The 21,346-nt window shown below is 40.1% G+C and overlaps 2 protein-coding genes across 3 annotated transcripts; one reads left to right on the top strand and one right to left on the bottom strand.

Annotated features, from left to right (window-relative positions):
• Nucleotides 1–995: 995 nt before the first annotated feature.
• LOC117995063 (inactive peptidyl-prolyl cis-trans isomerase shutdown-like) lies at nt 996–9,598 on the bottom strand. Its single transcript, XM_034983054.2, has 6 exons — nt 9,456–9,598; nt 8,074–8,199; nt 7,341–7,489; nt 6,585–6,700; nt 5,790–5,992; nt 996–3,953 (listed from the first exon to the last, which is right to left on the bottom strand). The coding sequence occupies exons 1-6, from the start codon at nt 9,506–9,508 to the stop codon at nt 3,206–3,208; spliced, it is 1,395 nt and encodes a 464-aa protein (XP_034838945.1). The 5' UTR covers nt 9,509–9,598; the 3' UTR covers nt 996–3,205.
• A 2,368-nt stretch (nt 9,599–11,966) lies between these two features.
• On the top strand, nt 11,967–21,346 carry LOC117995066 (gametocyte-specific factor 1-like). 2 transcript variants are annotated; one of them, XR_011238373.1, is made up of 6 exons: nt 11,967–12,011; nt 13,340–13,435; nt 15,046–15,221; nt 17,533–17,664; nt 17,940–18,652; nt 18,753–21,346. XR_011238373.1 is itself a non-coding variant. In XM_034983062.2 (5 exons), the coding sequence occupies exons 3-5, from the start codon at nt 15,048–15,050 to the stop codon at nt 18,066–18,068; spliced, it is 435 nt and encodes a 144-aa protein (XP_034838953.1). In that variant the 5' UTR covers nt 11,967–12,011; nt 13,340–13,435; nt 15,046–15,047; the 3' UTR covers nt 18,069–18,733. The 2 variants fall into 2 exon arrangements, 1 of the variants encoding a protein (XP_034838953.1); XM_034983062.2 differs by lacking the exon at nt 18,753–21,346 and having other exon boundaries at nt 17,940–18,733.

Here is a 21,346-nt window from a genome sequence, read left to right as displayed (position 1 = left end):
GGGGTGCCAGCCAGGTAACCTCCCAGTGTGGCTGGGTGTTGCTGGTCCCTTTTGGATGCATCGGGCATCCGAGGGGAAGAGCAGTATTCGGGCCGGTGCACCCCGGCAACATGGCTAATAATCTCTCTTCGGGGATATTGTTGGCCATGGCTAATGACCTGGCAGGGGGCACAGTGGACGAGGCGGAGGATGGGACGCTTGCTACGTGCGCGGAATCGCGTTGTTGCCCGTTGGGTCCCCGGGGGGGGGGGGGGGGGGGGGACCCAGTCACCAGGCGACGCGCAAGAGCGCCGCTGGGTTTAAGTGGGTATTTCGGTCGCCTCTCGGCCGGCGAGTCCCACATACCTTCCCTCCAGTTGGTTGGCTGGCTTCCAGGAGGGGGGGATGCATAAACGCATTTCCCAGCGTTAAAAAAAAAAATATATATATATAGACCAGAGGGGAAGCTTCACACTAGTTCACGCACACCACGACGTGTCACGGACGCTCCGTTTGCCATCGAACTGGGCGCACGGAGCGTCCGTGACACGTCGTGGTGTGCGTGAACTAGTGTGAAGCTTCCCCTCTGGTCTATAATATTATCTACTCGTGTGTTGGGGGTATGCGGTATGACGCACGTCACCCGCGCTCGTCCGCACCGGGTTACCACGGGGCTGTGCGGGGCGCTCCCTCCCCGATTGCCATCTCGACCTGTCATAGTGCGCGCTAAACAGTAGGCAGTCCAAGGTAAGGTTTGGAATAAAGGAGCCTTCCTTTTTAGAGTTCCGTAGTAAACAAGGAACCCTTATAGTTTCGCCATGTCCGTCTGTCCGTCCGTCCTCGGTTAATCTCAGAGACTTTTAGTGCTAGAATAAATATGTTTTAATCACGCCGACAAAGTGGTGAAATAAAATTGTGATAAATATTTTTTTTAGGGTAACTCCCCTACATGTAAAGTGGTGATGATTTTTTTTTTTCGTCTACCCCATAGTGTGGGGTATCGTTGAATAGATATTCCCCCCCCCCCCCCGTGATAACGTGATAAAATTCACTATTACGAGTTGCATATTAATGTATAAATTATAGTTAGATTGATTTATTGTTATACTAGCTGACCCAGCAAACTAGCAAACTTTTGACTACGGAACCCTACATTGCGCGTGGCCCGCCACGCACTTGGCTGGTTTTCCCTTTAAGTCATGCTGCAACTTCAGATCGGACTACATATTTTGCGCGCACTGCACTACAGTACACGGCCGAAAGTAATGTACATCGGCCTTTAGAATGACATTTTGGCTTTGTAGAGCGTTGTCTCTGTCACTCATACCTATATGACGTTTTGTCGGTCTCAACGACAGAGACAACGCTCTACAAATTTGCTGTATCCTACTTAAGATATTCTGTGAAGAGAACACAGGTTAGGTATAGAACATAATATTAGATCTTAAAATAGATCGATTTTATGGGTTCTTAAGATGGATTAAAATTTAGTTAAGACTATTATAAATAATATCTGTCCCGGCTTCGAACGGTAATATCTGTCACGGGTTCGAAACTAGTCGGGCTAACGTCGACTAAACACGTGATTGGGGACAGATATTTTAGCGTTTGAACTACCGTGAGTGATTTCCATTCTAAATAATATCTGTCCCGGCTGTACTGACGTGTTTAGTCGACGTTAGCCCGACTAGTTTCGAACCCATCCGTACAGCCAAGCGTGAGTACAGCCGAGACAGATATTGTGGCTAATTCCGTTGTACACAATCTCTAAACTAAACTAAAATGGCACGTCTAAATCTATTGCTATCCCTTTCATAATGTTGCTTGCGGAAAAGAATAGCACTAGATTTAGACCCGTTAATTTAGTTTAGTTTAGAGATTGTGTACAAGAGAATCGGCCCCATTATTTTATAATGGAAATCACTAACGGTAGTTTAAACGCTAAAATACTATAAACTAGTATAAAGTTTAAATATAAGTAATACCTAACTAATAGGCGAGATTGATTTTCTAAGACTTTTCTGTCTTTTTAAAGTGTTAAACACTTTAATTGTTATAAATTTTTTTCTTATGATAGTGTTTTACCTACACTTTAAGGAAATTTCTAAATAATTTCAAATATATATATATCAAAAATTGCGAACCGGCAGGAATCGAACCCGCGTCTCCTGGGATCGCGGCCGACGCTCTGACCACTAAGCTACGGTTCGCTTGCTGCCAGTGACGTTTGTGATATGCATGTTCACTCAGTACTGAAGCGACTGTTAATGCCATCTAGTAGCGACACTTTGCAGTTATCGAAACTACTTTCAAATGCCCATATTACAATGCCGCTCTTTGAACGAGAAATGACATATTATTACTTTTTTACTATATTTAAAAAAAAGTTCTTATGATAGTGTTTTTACCTACACTTCAGGGAAATTTCTGAATATTTTTTTACTTTAATATATGCCTTAGTTTGGGTCCAACTTTTTAATACAGGGTGTAACCCGTAGATAGAATAATAGGCAGATGTAAGAACTGTGTAATCGCGTATGAGATAGCGATAGCACGACGTAACGATGAATAACACAACAATTATTACCATTGTTTAGTAGTCAATGGGGCCGATTCTCTAGTACACAATCTCTAAACTAAACTAAATTAACAGGTCTAAATCTAGTGCTTTCCTTTTCCGCAAGCAACATTATGAAAGGGATAGCAATCGATTTAGACGTGATATTTTAGTTTAGTTTAGAGATTGTGTACAAAGGAATTAGCCACATTATTTGAATTAACCGATCGATAATATTTGTATCAAACGTTTTTTATGTGAAAACAAGTAAATAACTCATGAGAAATACAATTACGCCACGAATTCTCAAAAGTTTGTTTTGCAACTTCTTGTATGTATTCTTGAAAAAAAAACCAGTTACACGATAAGGGACAAAAAATATGTTAGCTGCGTCTCTGTTTATCACATTAGTAACTTGAACTGTGCTCTCTTTTTAGTGCGAATGAGAAAGCAAACGTTCCTGCATCTACCTTTATTACTCTATCTACGGTGTAACCAAAACGCTAGCCATGAGCCACTTGCCTTCGTGAATTGCAAGAACTGTATCTATTAGAGAACCTATGTTATCAAAAAATATTCGAAATTCAAATCGAAAACATGGTTTCGTTTGTCATTGGTTGGTGTCTCAAAATGTTTAACGCCCACCGAGTTGTTTGTCTTTGTATACGTTTAACCCAACAATTTCCTAACAATAGAAATCCTCTTCCTCCTTCCCTCCCCATCCTCTAATACAGCCAAACCTTCGAATTTCGAACACAAATCCTTAATACAATCAACCTCCCCCTTCGACAGACCATTCGGCAAATCGAATTTCGAATACTCGTCCCTTCCCGCCAAACTTTGACACATCTCTAGGACGCCATTTTGAAAATCCTCATCGACGTCATAGACAACTTTTTTTTCTTCGGGCAAAGATTGGAATGCATTCTGCCATAACTCTTTCTCTTTCTCCGCGGATTTTAAATTGTACTTATCTATATTTGCCAATGCATTACCTATATCTTTATTTTTGGGTTCTAATTTTAGTGCTTTTTTGTAATATTTGACTGCTTCCTCATGTTTTCCTAACATTTCGTACGCTCTGCCATAATAAAAAAGCGCTTTACAATGAGTTTCAATATCAATTATATAGTCAAGGTTATTACAAATGTTCAGTATATATTTAGGTTTATTTAGTTTATAATAACACACACACAGGTTGACGGAAGAGTTGACTTTTAATTTTTTTATTTCTTTTTGTTCTGTTTCGTCGTCTGTCTGTGATATGTTCAATATAGATATGGACTGCTGGTAGTCTTTGACGGCTGCAGCGTACTTCCCTTTAGAGAAAAGGTGTTTTGCATGACTGTGCAGTGACGTCACAGTATTTATCGTCACCTCGAATTTCTTTTGTTCCTCCGAGGGTAGGTCGTTGAATCTGGAAATTTAAAAAAAAACTTATAATTTAGTAAATTTACTAACTTATGCCCGCGACTTGATCCGCGTGGACTACTCAAATTTCAAACCCCTTAGGGGATGAATTTTCAAACATCTTTTCTCAGCAGATGTCTACCTCATAATAGCTACCTGCATCCTTCCAGTAGTTTGAGCGTTGATAGATCAGTCAGTCAGTCACCTTTTCCTTTTAATGTTTAGATAAAGTTTGTCAACAAAATCTCGTTGCCTTAGTCGAGTTGTATGGGGAGGGATCTGTGAACCCACCGCACTATTATCCCAAGAAATCTCAACACAATCACAAAAAGCGTCGCCTAAGGTCTGATGTGGAGGAATACCCCTTGACGCCCCTACGCCATACTGGGCGCCACAAGAAGACCTTTCATCATTGTCAATGTCTACTCACCTAGCGGCGGCCTGGGTATCTTCAACTTGGTACAACACAATCACGAAGAGCGCCGGCTCAGGTCTGATGGAGGGAATATTCTCTCCCCTATACGCCATACTAAGCTCCAGCAAATGCTAAGCCGTTGTCAAGATCTACTCACCTAGCGGCGGCCTGGGTATCTTCAACTTGGTACAACACAATCACGAAGAGCGCCGGCTCAGGTCTGATGGAGGGAATATTCTCTCCCCTATACGCCATACTAAGCTCCAGCAAATGCTAAGCCGTTGTCAAGATCTACTCACCTAGCGGCGGCCTGGGTATCTTCAACTTGGTACAGTACAATCACGAAGAGCGCCGGTTCAGGTCTGATGCGGGGAAATACCCTCTGACGCCCCCACGTCATACTGGGCTCTACAAGAAGAAATCACGTTTCATGGCCTTTGACCAGTGTCAACGTTTACTCACCTAGCGGCGGCCTGGGTATCTTCAACTTGGTACAGTACAATCACGAAGAACGCCGGCTCAGGTCTGATGCAGGGAATATTCTCTCCCCTATACGCCATACTAAGCTCCAGCAAATGCTAAGCCGTTGTCAAGGTCTACTCACCTAGCAGCGGCCTGGGTATCTTCAACTTGGTACAGTACAATCACGAAGAGCGCCGGCTCAGGTCTGATGCGGGGAAATACCCTCTGACGCCCCCACGTCATACTGGGCTCTACAAAAAGAAATCACGTTTCATGGCCTTTGACCAGTGTCAACGTTTACTCACCTAGCGGCGGCCTGGGTATCTTCAACTTGGTACAACACAATCACGAAGAACGCCGGCTCAGGTCTGATGCGGGGGAATACCCCCTGACGCCCCCACGCCATACTGGGCTCCACCAGGAGGAGAAATCTCGCTTTAGGACCTTTCACTATTGTCAAGGTCTACTCACCTAGCAGCGGCCTGGGTATCTTCAACTTGGTACAGTACAATCACGAAGAGCGCCGGCTCAGGTCTGATGCGGGGGAATACCCCCTGACGCCCCCACGCCATACTGGGCTCCACGAGGAGGAGAAATCTCGCTTTAGGACCTTTCACTATTGTCAAGGTCTACTCACCTAGCAGCGGCCTGGGTATCTTCAACTTGGTACAGTACAATCACGAAGAGCGCCGGCTCAGGTCTGATGCGGGGGAATACCCCCTGACGCCCCCACGCCATACTGGGCTCCACGAGGAGGAGAAATCTCGCTTTAGGACCTTTCACTATTGTCAAGGTCTACTCACCTAGCAGCGGCCTGGGTATCTTCAACTTGGTACAGTACAATCACGAAAAGCGCCGGCTCAGATCTGATGCGGGGGAATACCCCCTGACGCCCCCACGCCATACTGGGCTCCACAAGAAGAAATCACGTTTCATGGCCTTTGACCAGTGTCAACGTTTACTCACCTAGCGGCGGCCTGGGTATCTTCAACTTGGTACAGTACAATCACGAAGAGTGCCGGCTCAGGTCTGATGCGGGGGAATACCCCCTGACGCCCCCACGCCATACTGGGCTCTACCAGGAGGAGAAATCTCGCTTTAGGGCCTTTCACCATTGTCAAGCCTATTTCCAGACCTGGTATGAACTTCTTACAGCCTAGGCGCATACGCTGGAAAGATGAGATCAAGAGAGATCATCAATAGATACAGTGATTCAAGAGGAAGATCTAAATGGACTTTTTTCACTTTATTGCAATTTTCGAAGGGATCTCTAATTTTTTTTGAAAATAAAACGTCGACCTAGCCTCTGTCTTTTGCAAAGTAAAACATTTGTTAATAGAATGTTTGTCTAATGTTTTTTTGTAATTTACATCAGGATCAACTAGTTTGGCCTAGTCTAAACTGGTCTATCCTATCGGGCTTAGGACAAACTAGTTTTGCCTAGCCTAAACTAGTTCATCCTATGGCGTACAGGAAGAACTAGTTTAGCCTAGGCCTAGGCAAAACTAGTTTGTCCTGAAATCGGGTAACATATAGATGAATTAACTCTATTTTAGCATTTACCAGCCACCCTCACAACGGGCGCTACGGGCAGCGGCACGTGCGTCCCGCAGTCAAAACCGCGGCGCGTGCGCGAACGGACTCCCTTGAAAAAGGACCCCGTATGGGTTCGAAACTAGTCGGGCTAACGTCGGCTACACACGTGAGTACAGCCGGGACAGATATTATTTAGAATTAACTCTAGTTAGTTAGGTTACTTACCAATGGAGCTTGACTATTCGTAGTGAGCGTAGAGTCGAAGGGTATTTTGGCGTTTTCGAAATACGCCGCGTGGTGTATGGTGACCATCGCGTCCACGGGTACCAGCGGCCCGTCACCTACAAACATTTTCTTTTTACAAATACAAATTTCTTTATTGCGAATCTGGGTAATCAGTTAAGATGTTACAAAAACAAAAAGGTACAGCCAAATTCTGCCTATTAGCATGCAATATGTTAAGTCAAAGTCAAAGTAAAATGATTTATTCAAAATAGGTAATTAATAACTCTTTTTGATGGTCAGATGTTGGATTTCTAAGATATGTTATGTTCTGATAATATAAGTCACATCAAATACTCAGTCACACAGAAAGAATAAAAATAATAGGTTCACAATTGTCTTTTGGCGGTTTTTTGTCTCATTTTTGTTTACTTTTATTTAAAACTATCTCTTTATTTTACAAAATAATCGAGGTGAATTTAAAATTAAATTTACCCACAAAATAAGGGACGTATGTTTTCTGGCAACACCATTCATTTTTTTAAATTCATTTTTATTGCACTTATCGATTGTATAAAATTTTTGAAAATTTTTTGGTGGTTTTTTATTACTTTAGGATCAAATTGGCACAAATATTAATAGTATAGAAGGAAATTGGACCAACGATATTAAGAGGTAACACTGTGCGTTGATAGATCAGTCAGTCAGTCAGCCAGTCACCTTTTCCTATTATATATTTAGATGATGATGATGACTCACCTTCCTCTATGATTAACATTTTAACTTCGCCGGATGGTATGCAGTCCACCATCTTTGCAGCCAGGTCCTTGAAGGAGTGGTACTCAGGACATGATAGCATCATGTTCTCAGCAGAACGTTCTATAATTTTGAAGGCATCCTCTGCATCACTGTAACATTTCATTAAATCACTGGTCAAGTGCGAGTCAGACTTGCACACGAAGGGTTCCGTACCATCGTACAGGAAATAACATTTTTTAATTAAAAAACTGGCCAAGTGTGAGTCAAGCTCGCGCAACGAGGGTTCCATACTACAATCATATTTTTTCGACATTTTGCACGATAATTCAAAAACTATGATGCATCTGTTTTAGAATGCACAGGTGAAAGCCCTTTCATATGATACCCCACTTGATATAGTTATCTTACTTCGAAAATTAAAAATACTAATTTTTAGTTCATGACCACAATTTAATTTTTTTTTGTGTGATGTAACCACAAATTCACGGTTTTCTGATTTTACCCTAATGTCAGCTATAAGACCTACCTTCCTGCCGAATTTCTAGGTCAACAGGAAGTACCCTGTAGGTTTCTTGATAGACAGACAGGCATGAGACAACACAGTGATCCTATGGGTTCTGTTTTTCCTTATGAGGTTCGGAATGTCATTCAAGTGCTAAAAGAGCCTTGTTATACTGTACTTTATTCTCGAAAGCTACCATTTGGGGGCCGGTAGTTTTTTTAAACCCATTACCTGTCATCATTATCATCATCATCCATGTCAGGTAACAGATCATCATCACACCCATTCATCATCCCCATTGACTTCTTCTTGAAGTCCAAGTCTATGTGGAACTCTGACGGCTTGCTGATTAGCTCCCTGCAAGAGACAAAATATCAATATCATTGTGAGTGATTTCTCCGGGGTCCTTTTTCAAGGACTCGACATGGGTTTGAAACTAGTCGGGCTAACGTCGACTAAATACGTGAGTAAAGCCAGTGACAGATGTTATATAAAACTAGCTTATGCTCGCAACTTCGTCCACGTGGACTACACAAACTTCAAACCCCTATTTCACCCCCTTAGGGGTTGAATTTTCAAAAATCCTTTCTTGACGGACAAATTTTCAAAAATTCTTCCTTCCAGTCAGTCAGCTTTCTCTTTTATATACCTATTTAGATTACTAAAATCCCTCAGACACTCCTTGGTACTTACCCTATAACTATTCTCTACGATGCAAGTTACCTCTTTAACAAATTTTGTCAAAATCAGATAAGCAGTTGAAACGTGAAAAGGAGGTTCGAACTCTTTGTTTTACCAGGATAAAAAGTATCCTAGATCAGTCAAACAAGAGCGAATAGGCATCTTCTAGTGATAAAAATCCAGAATGCAAAATATCTCCTGTGTCAAATCAACAGTGGCCCTACCGCGGTTGTTTGACAGCTACAATGTCACGATCGCAATCATCTGTGATTGGTTAATGCTCGCTCACTATTGGCCACAATGCATTGTTGCAACAAGAATCGCACAAATTCAGCCAATCAGAACAATTGAGATTGTAATAATGATTGATGCAGGTTTTAGACAATCGCCCTACAGGCTGAACCGTGTGGCCCTACCGCGGTTGTTTGACAGCTACAATGTCACGATCGCAATCATCTCTGATTGGTTAATGCTCGCTCACTATGGGCCACAATGCATTGTTGCAACAAGAATCGCACAAATTCAGCCAATCAGAACAATTGAGAGTGTAATAATGATTGATGCAGGTTTTAGACAATCGCCCTAGTGGCTCTACCGCGGTTGTTTGACAGCTACAATGTCACGATCGCAATCATCTCTGATTGGTTAATGCTCGCTCACTATTGGCCACAATGCATTGTTGCAACAAGAATCGTACAAATTCAGCCAATCAGAACAATTGAGATTGTAATAATGATTGATGCAGGTTTTAGACAATCGCCCTACCGATCTTGATGAAATTTGGCACAGAGATTGCTTACCTCGGAGACTGATGTAGGATACTTTTTATCACGGAAAATTAAGAGTTCTAACGGCAATTTCAAAAATCTGAAACCCACGCGGACGAAGTTGCGGGTACTTATAACATAATACTTACGGATTTGCACACTTACTTTATATTTATCCCTTTCGATAAATGCACTGAATCTTTGAATAACTCGTCCATTATTACAAAATATAAATCGCTCGCGTTTTTAAATTAATAGCAAAACAACAAAATACAAATCACACAAAAATAGCCGTAAACAAAAATACATGGTCTGTGGTACAAAACCACAGAAAATGTCATGTCATGCACAGATACCACAGAGACATGAATCAAACTGGAAAATAACAATAAAAAAATCGACTACCTTTACAGCTCTGGATTCTAGTGCTTTCGTCGCTAATTTACTTTTATAAGCTTTATGCTGTGAAAAAATGTAAACAGCGAATCAACCAATGAAAGGGCAGAATTTGTTGACGATTACGATAACGATGAATACATTTTCTTACACAATCGGGGGGCTTGTTTTATATCATGGAAGAGCAAAATTTTGTTGCCTTTTGGGTCGACTTGTGAAATAAATTCTTAAAATTTTTTAGTTTTATTTACTGTGTTAATCGACAAACTTAATCGACTCCCATTTATTTCTAGCCAAATCTTAACTTGAGACAACAGATAGTTAGTTAGTTACATTACGAAGTAGTACATAAAAATTCTTTGGTGAGTTACCAACCCACCCATACCAATATCTCTATGCACCAACCCAAGTTTTGTATTCTTCCGAGATTAAATCACGTAGTGATTAGGTACATAATCTTTGGTAATACTTTTTAAATTAACGTCTATGCTCTGCGTCTATGTTATTGGTCTGTATTCTGTGTTTTCACTTTTTCCTTTTCCAGTTTTCTCCGCAGTCCGCATTGTTGGGATATTTAGAATTTATAGGAAAAATATCAGTAAAAAAGAAAAACTTGGACGTCCTGTTTGAGATATATATTTGAAGTCAGTGAATATGTCATCGAATGTAAAACAAAAACTCTTAGAAAAAATAAGAATAAGAACATATTTAAATATAAACAATTTAGTTTACAGCCAGTTCCAACATCCCCCTTTAAACTAAATTGTCTTACAAAAAAAACTCAACATAAAATATTAATACACAGGAACAAGAAAAAAAAAAACTAACGAGAAAAAACTAAGACCTAAACTACCTGATGATTCTTTTAGTTCAATTGATTCATGCCTATGCGACATAAGTGTCCTAACCATATGCCAGAGCTGATACCTGCTCAGACGGTCAGAGTGCACCTCGTACGCAATATCTTCACTATTCATCTTAGGTGGAATATTAACAGTACAATCAACTATGTACACTGTACAGTCCACCACAGGGCGAAAGCATGACGAACAGAATCACCTTCATTGATGCAGCGGTCGTATCTCCTTCTGGATACCCATCAATAGGAAACCACAGGTTCTCATGTAGCAAATAATTTAATAATTTTAAATTTCCAAGTGGGATATCCTTCTCTATTTTTGACATTTGGAAAGGAAAATATCTAAATACGATTTTTCTTGTTCGCAACAAATAAAGCAACTATGGACAATTAATACCACTTTTCCACTTTTATTTTTCCACCTAGAGCCCTTCGTGCTGATAACGTGTTGGGATATTTAGAATTTATAGGAAAAATATCAGTAAAAAGAAAAACTTGGACGTCCTGTTTGAGATATATATTTGAAGTAAGTTAATAAGTCATCGAACGTAAAACGTAAAAATAAAAATAAGAATATATTTAAATATAAACAAATTAGTTTACAGCCAGTTCCAACATCCCCCTTTAAACTAAATTGTCTTACAAAAAAAACTTAACATAAAATATTAACACACAGGAACAAGAAAAAAAAAATTAACATGAGAAAAAAACCAAGACCTAAACTACCTGATGATTCTTCAAGTTCAATTAATTCATGCCTATGCGACACAAGTGTCCTAACCATATGCCAGAGCTGATACCTGCTCAGACGGTCAGAGTGCACCTCGTACGCAATATCTTCACTATTCATCTTAGGTGGAATATTAACAGTACAATCAACTATGTACACTGTACAGTCCACCAGAGGGCGAAAGCATGACGAACAGAATCACCTTCATTGATGCAGCGGTTGTATTTCTACTCGTGCGTTCGTATCTCCTTCTGGATACCCATCAACACAAACCACAGGTCGTCATGTAGGAAATAATTCCGCATTTTAAAGTAGGAAAGAATATTTTTTCTTGTTCACAACCAATCTTGTACGCAACAAATACAGCAACAATGGACAATTAATACCACTTTTCCACTTTTATTTTTCCACCTAGAGCCCCTTCGTGCTGATAACGCGTTGGGATATTTAGAATTTATAGGAAAAATATCAGTAAAAAAGAAAAACTTGGACGTCCTGTTTGAGATATATATTTGAAGTCAGTGAATATGTCATCGAATGTAAAACAAAAACTCTTAGAAAAAATAAGAATAAGAACATTTAAATATAAACAATTTAGTTTACAGCCAGTTCCAACACGCATCATGTCCGCATAGAGTTTTTCTCTGTGGTTTTTCTGCTTACTTTTTCCTATATGCTATTGGTCTTTGGCCTGTGCTTTTTCGGATTCAATGTACACTGTGTTTTTCGCTTTTTCCACAGAGTACATTGAATATACGGGTATAGAGTCATCAGTCCCTATTTTTTGGTAACGCCATCTATTGAGCTAAGTTGCAACTACAGGATCTGCTATATATACTAATCCCTATAGGTACAGTATATACGCTACCTAGATAGGTACCTATATATAGGTTTTAAATTTTCTTTTATTTCTATTTTTCTATGGTTAATTTCAATAAAACACATAAATAAGGTAATAATCTTTTATTTATTTTTATAACTGGGCACACACTTTATTTCTGTTATTACAGCAAATCGTAGTCCGAGAAACGTAGTCGGGGTTATATTAGTTAGGTACTTATAGAGCTCTTCTTTTTTCTTGTTTTATGGCTTTTTCCATCACATCCAGATCAGCACAATGCACTGTAAATCCATACTTTGCAGTTTCGAATAGCTGAAGAGGTACAAAGAAATAAAGAAAGTTGCTCGGTAGAGTTGTCAGAGTTCAAAATAAAGCACAAGTCACTTCACTATAACAGAATCACCAAAATCCAACTAACAAAGTCAAGTCGTTGGAAAATATCACATAAACACCTTGATATAATGGAAAACCTCGGAAAAAAGTGGTTGAAAATAAATAATTTTTAATAGACACAGACCACAGACTTGACAATTTGTGACTGTGCCAGTGTTTCCATATGTAAATCAAGAATTACCGTGTTGTAAGGTTAAAAATACGGTGTTTCTTGATTAAATTACGGTGGATGAGCTAAAAGAATACCGTGTAAATTACCGTGTAATTTTTAAAAAGAAAAAAAAACGTTACGAATTTGCTTTTTAATTAATTATTAATATTATTCTGAGTCTGACTCTCCTAGCATAGCAATGTCTTTTCATATATTTTTTTATTGCATTCATCCATCACATTTAAGAATTTTTACATTTCACTTCTTGCTAATTGCTTGAATAAGGACGAAAATAGATTGCCAAGATTAATAATTGATACTTTAACTGTGTGTGCGTGAGTGTGGCGATAGATTAGAAAAATAATAAGATAAGATAAGTGGGGCGATAGATTAGAAAAATAATAAGGATTTCCTTGAAATCTGCCACAATCTACCACTTTGTTAAATCGTCAGCTTTTTCAAAAATTTAGGAGCCAAATCTGCCCAAATGGCAGAAATCTGCCACAAACGGTCACACTGCTGACCGGCCACAAAATTTACAAGTAGTGCCACCTGTTGCGCGTGGTTGGCAACAAAACTTACTACTAGTGCCATCTGTCGAGCTAAGTCTGAGTCAATGTACCCTGTGCGATTTTGTACTGTGGCTAAAATGTACTGAGTGAAAAGACCCGGCTTTTTCTCATGGAAGTGATCCTGCTAGCGAGACGTATTGTGTTAATTTTCTTTCTGCTGCAAAATTGAAACTAACTTTAGTGGAAACCAAGCAAGTTATTAGGTATGTATCATTAACACCGTCATTTTAATCGTCCCAAAGATATGCCACGCAGCGATTCTTAGTATTAACTAGACTGCATGTGCTATTTTGTTGAAACTAACTACTAACGGCCATTAAGATTTTATGAACAATAACTTTCGATCACGATTCACGATAGTCATGTTATTCACTTTAGATACCTCATTTATATACTTCACTAGCTTATGCTCGCGTCTTCGTCCGCGTGGACTACACAAATTTCAAACGCCTATTTCACCCCCTTAGGGGTTGAATTTTCAAATATCCTTTCTTAGCGGATGCCTACGTCATAACAGCTATCTGCATGCCAAATTTCAACCCGATCCGTCCAGTAGTTTGAGCTGTGCGTTGATAGATCAGTCAGTCAGTCACCTTTTCATTTTATATATTTAGTTTCTGCATCTACATTAATGATAATGAATTTAAGTCTTACCTACTTAACTAATTCTGTACTCAGCATATTTTCTTTATTGGCGGTTGTTGATATTGCGAAACTTGGAACAAAGAAGAAATTGGCAAAATGGTCGTCATTCCGAACACTTGTTTGCCTAAAAGTTTTAAGATATTCAAATCACAGGAACCGTCTGGAAGATATGCGAGCAACACGATTTGCCCGGCGCTTTAAACCTTCATGGAGTTGATCTTTAACTCGTATTATGATTTCATTGGAAGATCCCGGTAACAAGATCGTATAGGCCGCATATTAGTTAGTGCGTCTCTTTACAGTACGCGGCAGAAAATTGTCTCTGTCACTCACATCTATGTGAGGCTATGTGACGTTTTGTCGATCTCACTCAACGACAGAGACCGATACCTACCAATCTGCTATCTCCTTCTAAAGGTCGATGTACATTATTTTCGTAATTGATTGTGTGGGCTTGCAACTTGCAAGGCAAGGGGTATTATAAAAAAAAAAAAAAAATGTTTTATTTCGACCAACAAGGATCATATTGGTGTTAGTAATTACACGAAACTTAAACCTAATTGTTAGTAATTATTAATATTAGTGTTAGTAATTACACGAAACTTAAACCTATTTGTTAGTAAAAAATCTATAACTATTTAAATTAGGACATTATGACATTATGGTTTAGTTATAAACAAAGACTATCAGTAATCAGAATAATAAACATTTTCTGTATAAACTTGATAACTATAATAAATTCTTGGGGCTACATGAAACAAAAAGTTTATGCTGTGTCGATAGTACTAAAAGAGAGGATCAATGCTACAGAAATATCAGGAAATCTTTCTAAATTATGAATAACTACCCAAAGGATGTCGTTCAGACAGTGGCGTGCACAGGAGTTCCAGCCAGGGTATGCATTTAGGTATGAACTTATTTTACGGCAGGTTATAATGAAAAATAAGCATTGATTTATTACAATGAGGGTAAGCAGTGTGTTTATGCTTCTATGAGCTGCACGCCACTGCGTTCAGAGCCCTAGCCTGTATAACTGCTAACGGCGGTCATTTTGAAAACGTGATTGATTAATTAGTTGTTTTATTTTAAATAAATGATTCTCTCGTACTGTCGTTTTTGCTAGCGTTCTGGTTACACCCTGTATATTCAGATATGTTTTGGTTTGCAGCAATGGCAGACCCGGCCCCTCACCAGCTCATGTCGTGCCCGTACAACAAGGCGCATCAGGTGGAACACTATAGAATGCATGTCCACCTCCAGAAGTGCAGGAAGCAGCACAAGGACTGCAACAAAGCCACGTGTCCCTTCGACTCAACCCACGTGATCAATGACGTTGAAATGGACGTATGTTGTATTGTTGAGTTATCTTCTTTTTTTTTAATACAGATAGCGAGCAAACGAGCAGGTGGGTCACCTGATGTTAAGTGATTACCGCCGCCCATGAACATTTGCAGCACCAGAGGAACCGCCGATGCGTTGCCGGCCTTTTAGGAATTTGTTGGTCCGCTCCTCGAATAACCCCATGTTGTAATCTAAAGGGAACACCACCGAAGGGAGTTGATTCCACAGTTTGCATGTGCGTGGAAAAAAGGATCTGGCACAGCGGGTGGTTGAAGTGCTCCAGAAACCCAGGCAGTGAGGGTGGAATTGATTGTGGTGGCGTGCGGTGCGGTTGTAGAAAAAGGAGGGTGGAATGAGATCAAACAACTCTTCTATCTAGAAGTGTGTCTCATAGTTTTTATCAACTCATGCCATGCCCATACAACAAGGCGCATCAGGTGGAACGCTTTAGGGTGCATGTCCACCTCCAGAAGTGCAGGAGCAGCACAAGGACTGCAAGAAAGGGATGTGTCCCTTCGACTCTACCCACGTGATCAACGACATTGAAATGGATGTATGTTGAGTTATCTAGTTTTTAAAGACCCCCCCCCCCACTAGGTGGACAGACGACATCAGACGATTCGCAGGGAGCCGCTGGATGGCGGCGGCGCAAGACCGTGGTGTGTGGAAGTCCCTACAAGAGACCTATGTCCAGCAGTGGATGTCTATCAGTTGAAATGAAATGATTTTATTCAAGTAAACTTTGTATAGAAGCAGGTGTTACTTTGCGGAAGTCCATGATATACAATGAACCAAAAGCTTAATTGGCTATAATCCGCTGAAATAGGTCGAATCTGTATGGTGCAACATGCAGCATGCGAAATGCACCGCCCGCCCTCCCACTGCTAAACAAGCAGGAAGAAGCAGCCACCAAGCAAGCAATACGCAGCACCACACAAATCCCAAACACACTAGACGCACGTTTCGCCCCGACACCGGAGCATCCTCAGGAGATGTACACCTACAAATTAAGCTTTTGGTTCATTGTACAAGTAAACTTTCACAAGTACTTTTGAATCGTCGGATGCATCTACCACTGGTTCGGAATGCCTTTCCTACCAAGAAGAACCAGCAAGAAACTCGGCGGTTGGTCTTTTCAAATATTTGATTATGCCATGTATAAAAAAGTATTTGCAGTCCTGTGCGTTGCCGGAACGAGCTGCAGGTCAAATCCACGCTCTTTTATCATTTAGATAATCTTCAATTGTGTAATATGCTTTTTTCAGGAGCATATTTTTAATAGATTTTTTAAACTTGTGCAAAGGTAAGTCCAAAATAGTTTGCGGGATTTTATTATAAAAGGTTATACCAATACCCACAAATGACTTTTGGACTTTCCTGAGGCGGAGCTGCAAGCTTGTTATGGTTTCTAGTTAAACTATTGTGTAGATCAGGGGTTCCCAATTTTATTTGGCCATGGAACCCTAATTGATCATACTTTTTTTGGCGGAACCCTAGCTGGCTATTTTGATAATGATAAATAATTATTATTATAGGTATTGCAAAACATTTATTGTGACAAATAAATACTATGACGTAAATTACCTTCGTGGCGCAGTGCGTGCACTGTTGTATTAAAAGTTTGAAGTCTCGGTATGATTTCCAGCCAGAGTCTGGTCTGGTGGGAGGCTTCGACCGCGGCTAGTTACCACCCTACCGGTAAAGACGTAACGCCAAGCGATTAAGCGTTCCCGGTAAGATGCCGTGTAGAAACCTACCGGCTGGGCGATTGTCTAAAACCTGCATCAATCATTATTGCCAACTCAATTGTTCTGATTGGCTGAATTTGTGCGATTCTTGTTGCAACAATGCATTGTGGGCAATAGTGAGCGAGCATTAACCAATCAGGAGATGATTGCGATCGTGACATTGTAGCTGTCAAACAACCGCGGTAGGGCCACAGCAGTGGCGTGCACAGGGTTTGAAGCCAGGGTAGGCACTAGTTAAGTAAGAGCCTGTTTACTGACAGGTCATTATGAAAAATATGCATTGAACTATTTAACTGGGGTAAGCAGTGCATTTATGCCTCTATGACCTGCACGCCACTGGGCCACAGGTAGCTTCCATCTTTGACTGCCGCGTAGGCGTGACATTGCGGCGCGGTTATGAGTCTTTTCCACAAACGTTTTCTTTAGGTAACTCTCGGACAGTCCATGGAACCCCTGTGACCCTTGGGTTCCATGGACTGACCCTGGGGTTCCGTGGACCACCAATTGGGAATCGCTGGTGTAGGTCACCAATTTTCTTGATGATGATAGAACAATTGTTATTGCAGTACCACGTGGAGAGGTGCCCGAAGCGCGTGCTGCTGGACTCGCAGTTGTACATCACGGACAACGACTACCGCCCCGTGGTACAGGTGCAAGCGCCATCCTCTGCAGTCGAATGTGAAGAGGACTGGGAGAGTGTGAGTTGCCTTATATTATCTTCTTTAGGGTTCCGTACCTCAAAAGGCATGAGGCAAAGAACCCTAATAAAGTAATTTCTTTGAAAGTTGAAAAAGTGGCGGCATTGAGGGTAAAAAAATGGGGCATAAAAGTTGAAACATTGAAGTTGAAAAGATGGGGCAAAAAAATTTAAAAGGGGGCATAAACTACCACTATACAAAACAACATCATTTTATTACTACAGTCCAAGACGTTATTCCGATATAAATATAATATAGGAGTATATTTTTTACAGTCAAATTCAACATCGTACGTTCCGAGCGCCAGCAAACCCCACGTTATCAACAAGATCAAAGGCGCAACCCCCTCCGAGCGCAGGAAGGCGCGCATGCAAGGCATACAGACATACAAACCGCCAGAATAAGTTCACTGTAGCTATTGTATATATACCTACTTATAGTCACGCGTCATGAAAGTTGAAAAAGTGGAGGCATTGAGGGTAAAAAAATGGGGCAAAAAAGTTGAAAAAGTGGGGGGCATTGAGGTTTAAAAAATGGGGCAAAAAAGTTGAAAAGGGGCATAAAAGTTGTAAATGAGGGTATGGCATTTAAGAGGAGCATAGTCGACGCATTTTAAACTGAGTCGTCAAGTTATCTGTCTGTTTCGCTCGCACTTACAGGTCGCTTTACCATCTAAAAATTAAATTTAATACTGTCAAACTGCGTCTGTCCGTTTCATATTACATTAGTAAGAAGAGGATGCGAATACTCTAAAGTTAGATTATGCTCAGAATCAGTACCAATATCACGATAACTGTATGATAAACTTGTTTAAAGGGGGATAGCTTGGGGGGGGGTCTATTTTCAACTTTCATGACGCCATCTATTCTATATCCCGTACGACTTAACTGTGAACCCTAACGAAATGTTTTGCTCTCGCTCTCTCAACATTTTTCGCTCGCTCGCACAGTGACGTCATCGGTTTGCAGTGCACAGTTAATTTGTACGTGTATATATAAACATGTGATTTTGAACTATTTCTTTGAAGTTAGAAACTAATTGCTAAAAAATCTAAATGGGGATAATTTAGGGGGGGAGGGGGGGCTCAGTGACGTATAAAAATGTGATTTTGAACTATTTTTTTGAACTGTGTTAGAAATTAATTGCTAAAAAATCTAAATGGGGATAATTTAGGGGGGGGGGGGGGTCAGTGACGTATAAAAATGTGATTTTGACCTTTGCTAGCGCCGTACTGCGCATTTTTTGTTTGTAAATTAATTCCTAAAAAAAATCTAAATGCTAGGTTCTGGTTCTCAAGGTAGTTTTTCTCTATAGTCCGCGACAGCTCGAGATGTTGTGTACCTACAACAGAATTGGCCACTTTGTAGACATATTTTTGAGGGTTCCGTACCTCAAAAGGAAAAACGGAACCCTTATAGGATCACTTTGTTGTCTGTCTGTCTGTCAAGAAACCTACAGGGTACCTAGAATCATGAAATTTGGCAGGTAGGTACATCTTATAGCTTACATTTGGGGAAAAATCTGAAATCCGTGAATTTAGGGTTAGATCACACAAAAAAAATTAAATTGTGGTCATGAACTAATAATTAGTATGTTCAACTTTCGAAGTGAGTGACTATATCAAGTGGGGGGTATCATATTATGAAAGGTCTTCACCTGTACATTCTAAAACAGATTTTTATTTATTTTTATGCATCATAGTTTTTGAGTTATCGTGCAAAATGTCGAAAAAATACGACTGTAGTACGGAACCCTCATTGCGCGAGCCTGACTCGCACTTGGCCGGTTTTTCTCTATAGTCCGCAACAGGTCTAGATGTTGTGTGCCTACTACCTACAAAGAATTGGCCACTTTTTTAGACATTTTTTTTTGCGTTACCAAATTGTAAAGTCAGCTTTATTTTACAAGTTTTGTTTGACTTCTGTCACTTCTTTTAGCGTTAATAAAAATTTCTGTGTTTTACAAACATAATAGGTCCCTGCGGTAGTGGGGCGGTGCGGGAGGGGTGTGATGACGTGACGTCACCCTCCCGCAACGCCCCACTACCGCAGGAGTCTTATAAGTCCTGCAAATTGCTATTGCGCTGGAACCATGTCTCATTAACATCAAAATGACATAATTTAGACGTCAGCCGAAATAAAAAAAAGATTCCGACGAATTGAGAACCTCTTCCTTTTTTGAAGTCGGTTAAAAATATTTATACCATTAGCTCGAAACTTCAGTCTAGTGACGTCACTAAAATGGCGGCCACGCGCATTAGCAATTTGCGGGACTTATACTCAGTATTCTATACCTTCAGATCTTGGTGTAAACGTGGTTAGCGTATGTGTAAACAAGGCAAAAAAAATTGATGGAGCCTAAAACTAAATGTAGATCCATCCATACTTTGATTTGTGTATATAGTGCATTCAATATTAACTGGCGTGTTTCCACTTGAACGTCAACAATAGGCGTAATAAACACTCAAAGAGCCCATTCATTTTTAAAGGAGCCGGTTCAACCTTATATATTTTGTTGCAAACATTAACTTATATAATATTACTTCGGGACAGGGCCATTGAACAAACAAAATGGCACCAATTCAGTGGTGCTTTAGCACCAATGCAACCTCAGTGACGTCTGGATTTCAAACGGGTCGTTCATTAGTATCTAAGAGGTGGCGCTGATTTACTTGGATCCAAAACCGTGAAAAATTTTGTTCGCTTGATCATATCTTGTCATTTATATCGATGGTTGCAAACCATGGGTTGATACTTTTGAATACACATAAAATAGAAGCTCACTTTGACTTTGCTTTGAAAACGAGACAGATTTATGTGAGAGATATAGCTCTGTCTCGTTTTTACCCTGTCTAAAGTCTGAGCCCGCTGTATAGATCTCAATCTTAATCCTATTGTTATTGCTAATGACGGTAGAATAAAATATATTTTTATTCAAGTAGACTTATTACAAGTGCTTTTGAATCGTTAACTAGTTTAATTTACCAATGGTTCGGAATGCCGTTCCTACCGAGAAGAACCAGCAAGAAACTCGGCGGTTGCTCTTTTCAAGTGATCAATTTACAATACTATTATACAATACTGTACAAGCAATTGCAGCCCCGTGCATTGCTGGAGCGAGTCAAATCCAAGCTTTCCTATCATCTCAAGTGGAAACACGCCAGTTAATTTTGAATGCACTATACAGCTCGTGTGGGATTTACCTTAATAATAAGTGTTGATTAAATTTTTTTTTAAGTTTTGTAAGATTTACTTTTTTTTGTTTAGCTGATTCGCCCCGGCGTCACTTAGGTGAAATGTCTGAATTACTTAATTAAGTGGAAGTCTGACGTCTAGATCTATAGAGCGTTATTTGTATAAAACAACTAGATGATGCCCGCGACTTCGTCCGCGTGGATTTAGGTTATTAAAAATCCCGTGGGAATTCTGATTTTCCGGGATAAAAAGTAGCCTATGTCCTTTCCCGGGATGCAAGCTGTCTTCGTGCCAAATTTCGTCAAAATCGGTTAAACGGATGAGCCGTGAAAGGCTAGCAGACAGACAGACAGACACTTTCGCATTTATAATAATTAGTATGGATTATTTAAAAAAATTCAATTCTGCAAAGTTATAAATGGCTATTTGGCAATAATGTCAACCATTGTTTCTCATTTAGATAAGTAAATAAATGTATATAGAAAATA

This window comes from Maniola hyperantus, chromosome 28 (assembly GCF_902806685.2).
Source record: "Maniola hyperantus chromosome 28, iAphHyp1.2, whole genome shotgun sequence".
Taxonomy (NCBI): Eukaryota; Metazoa; Arthropoda; class Insecta; order Lepidoptera; family Nymphalidae; genus Maniola; species Maniola hyperantus.
The sequence above is the reverse complement of the archived record's forward strand: the minus strand, read 5'-3'. Positions and strand labels throughout refer to the sequence as shown.

Bases quoted from the DNA above. Each gene is read 5' to 3' on its own strand.
- LOC117995066 (XM_034983062.2), top strand. From the start codon at position 15,048: ATGGCAGACCCGGCCCCTCACCAGCTCATGTCGTGCCCGTACAACAAG. The intron at 15,222-17,532 runs GTATGTTGTATT...TTGTTATTGCAG, and splicing joins TCAATGACGTTGAAATGGAC to TACCACGTGGAGAGGTGCCC. The intron at 17,665-17,939 runs GTGAGTTGCCTT...TATTTTTTACAG, and splicing joins GTGAAGAGGACTGGGAGAGT to TCAAATTCAACATCGTACGT.
- LOC117995063 (XM_034983054.2), bottom strand. From the start codon at position 9,508: ATGGACGAGTTATTCAAAGATTCAGTGCATTTATCGAAAGGGATAAAT. The intron at 8,200-9,455 runs GTAAGTGTGCAA...TGTCTCTTGCAG, and splicing joins TCGAAAGGGATAAATATAAA to GGAGCTAATCAGCAAGCCGT. The intron at 6,701-7,340 runs GTGAGTCATCAT...AAATGTTTGTAG, and splicing joins AATGTTAATCATAGAGGAAG to GTGACGGGCCGCTGGTACCC.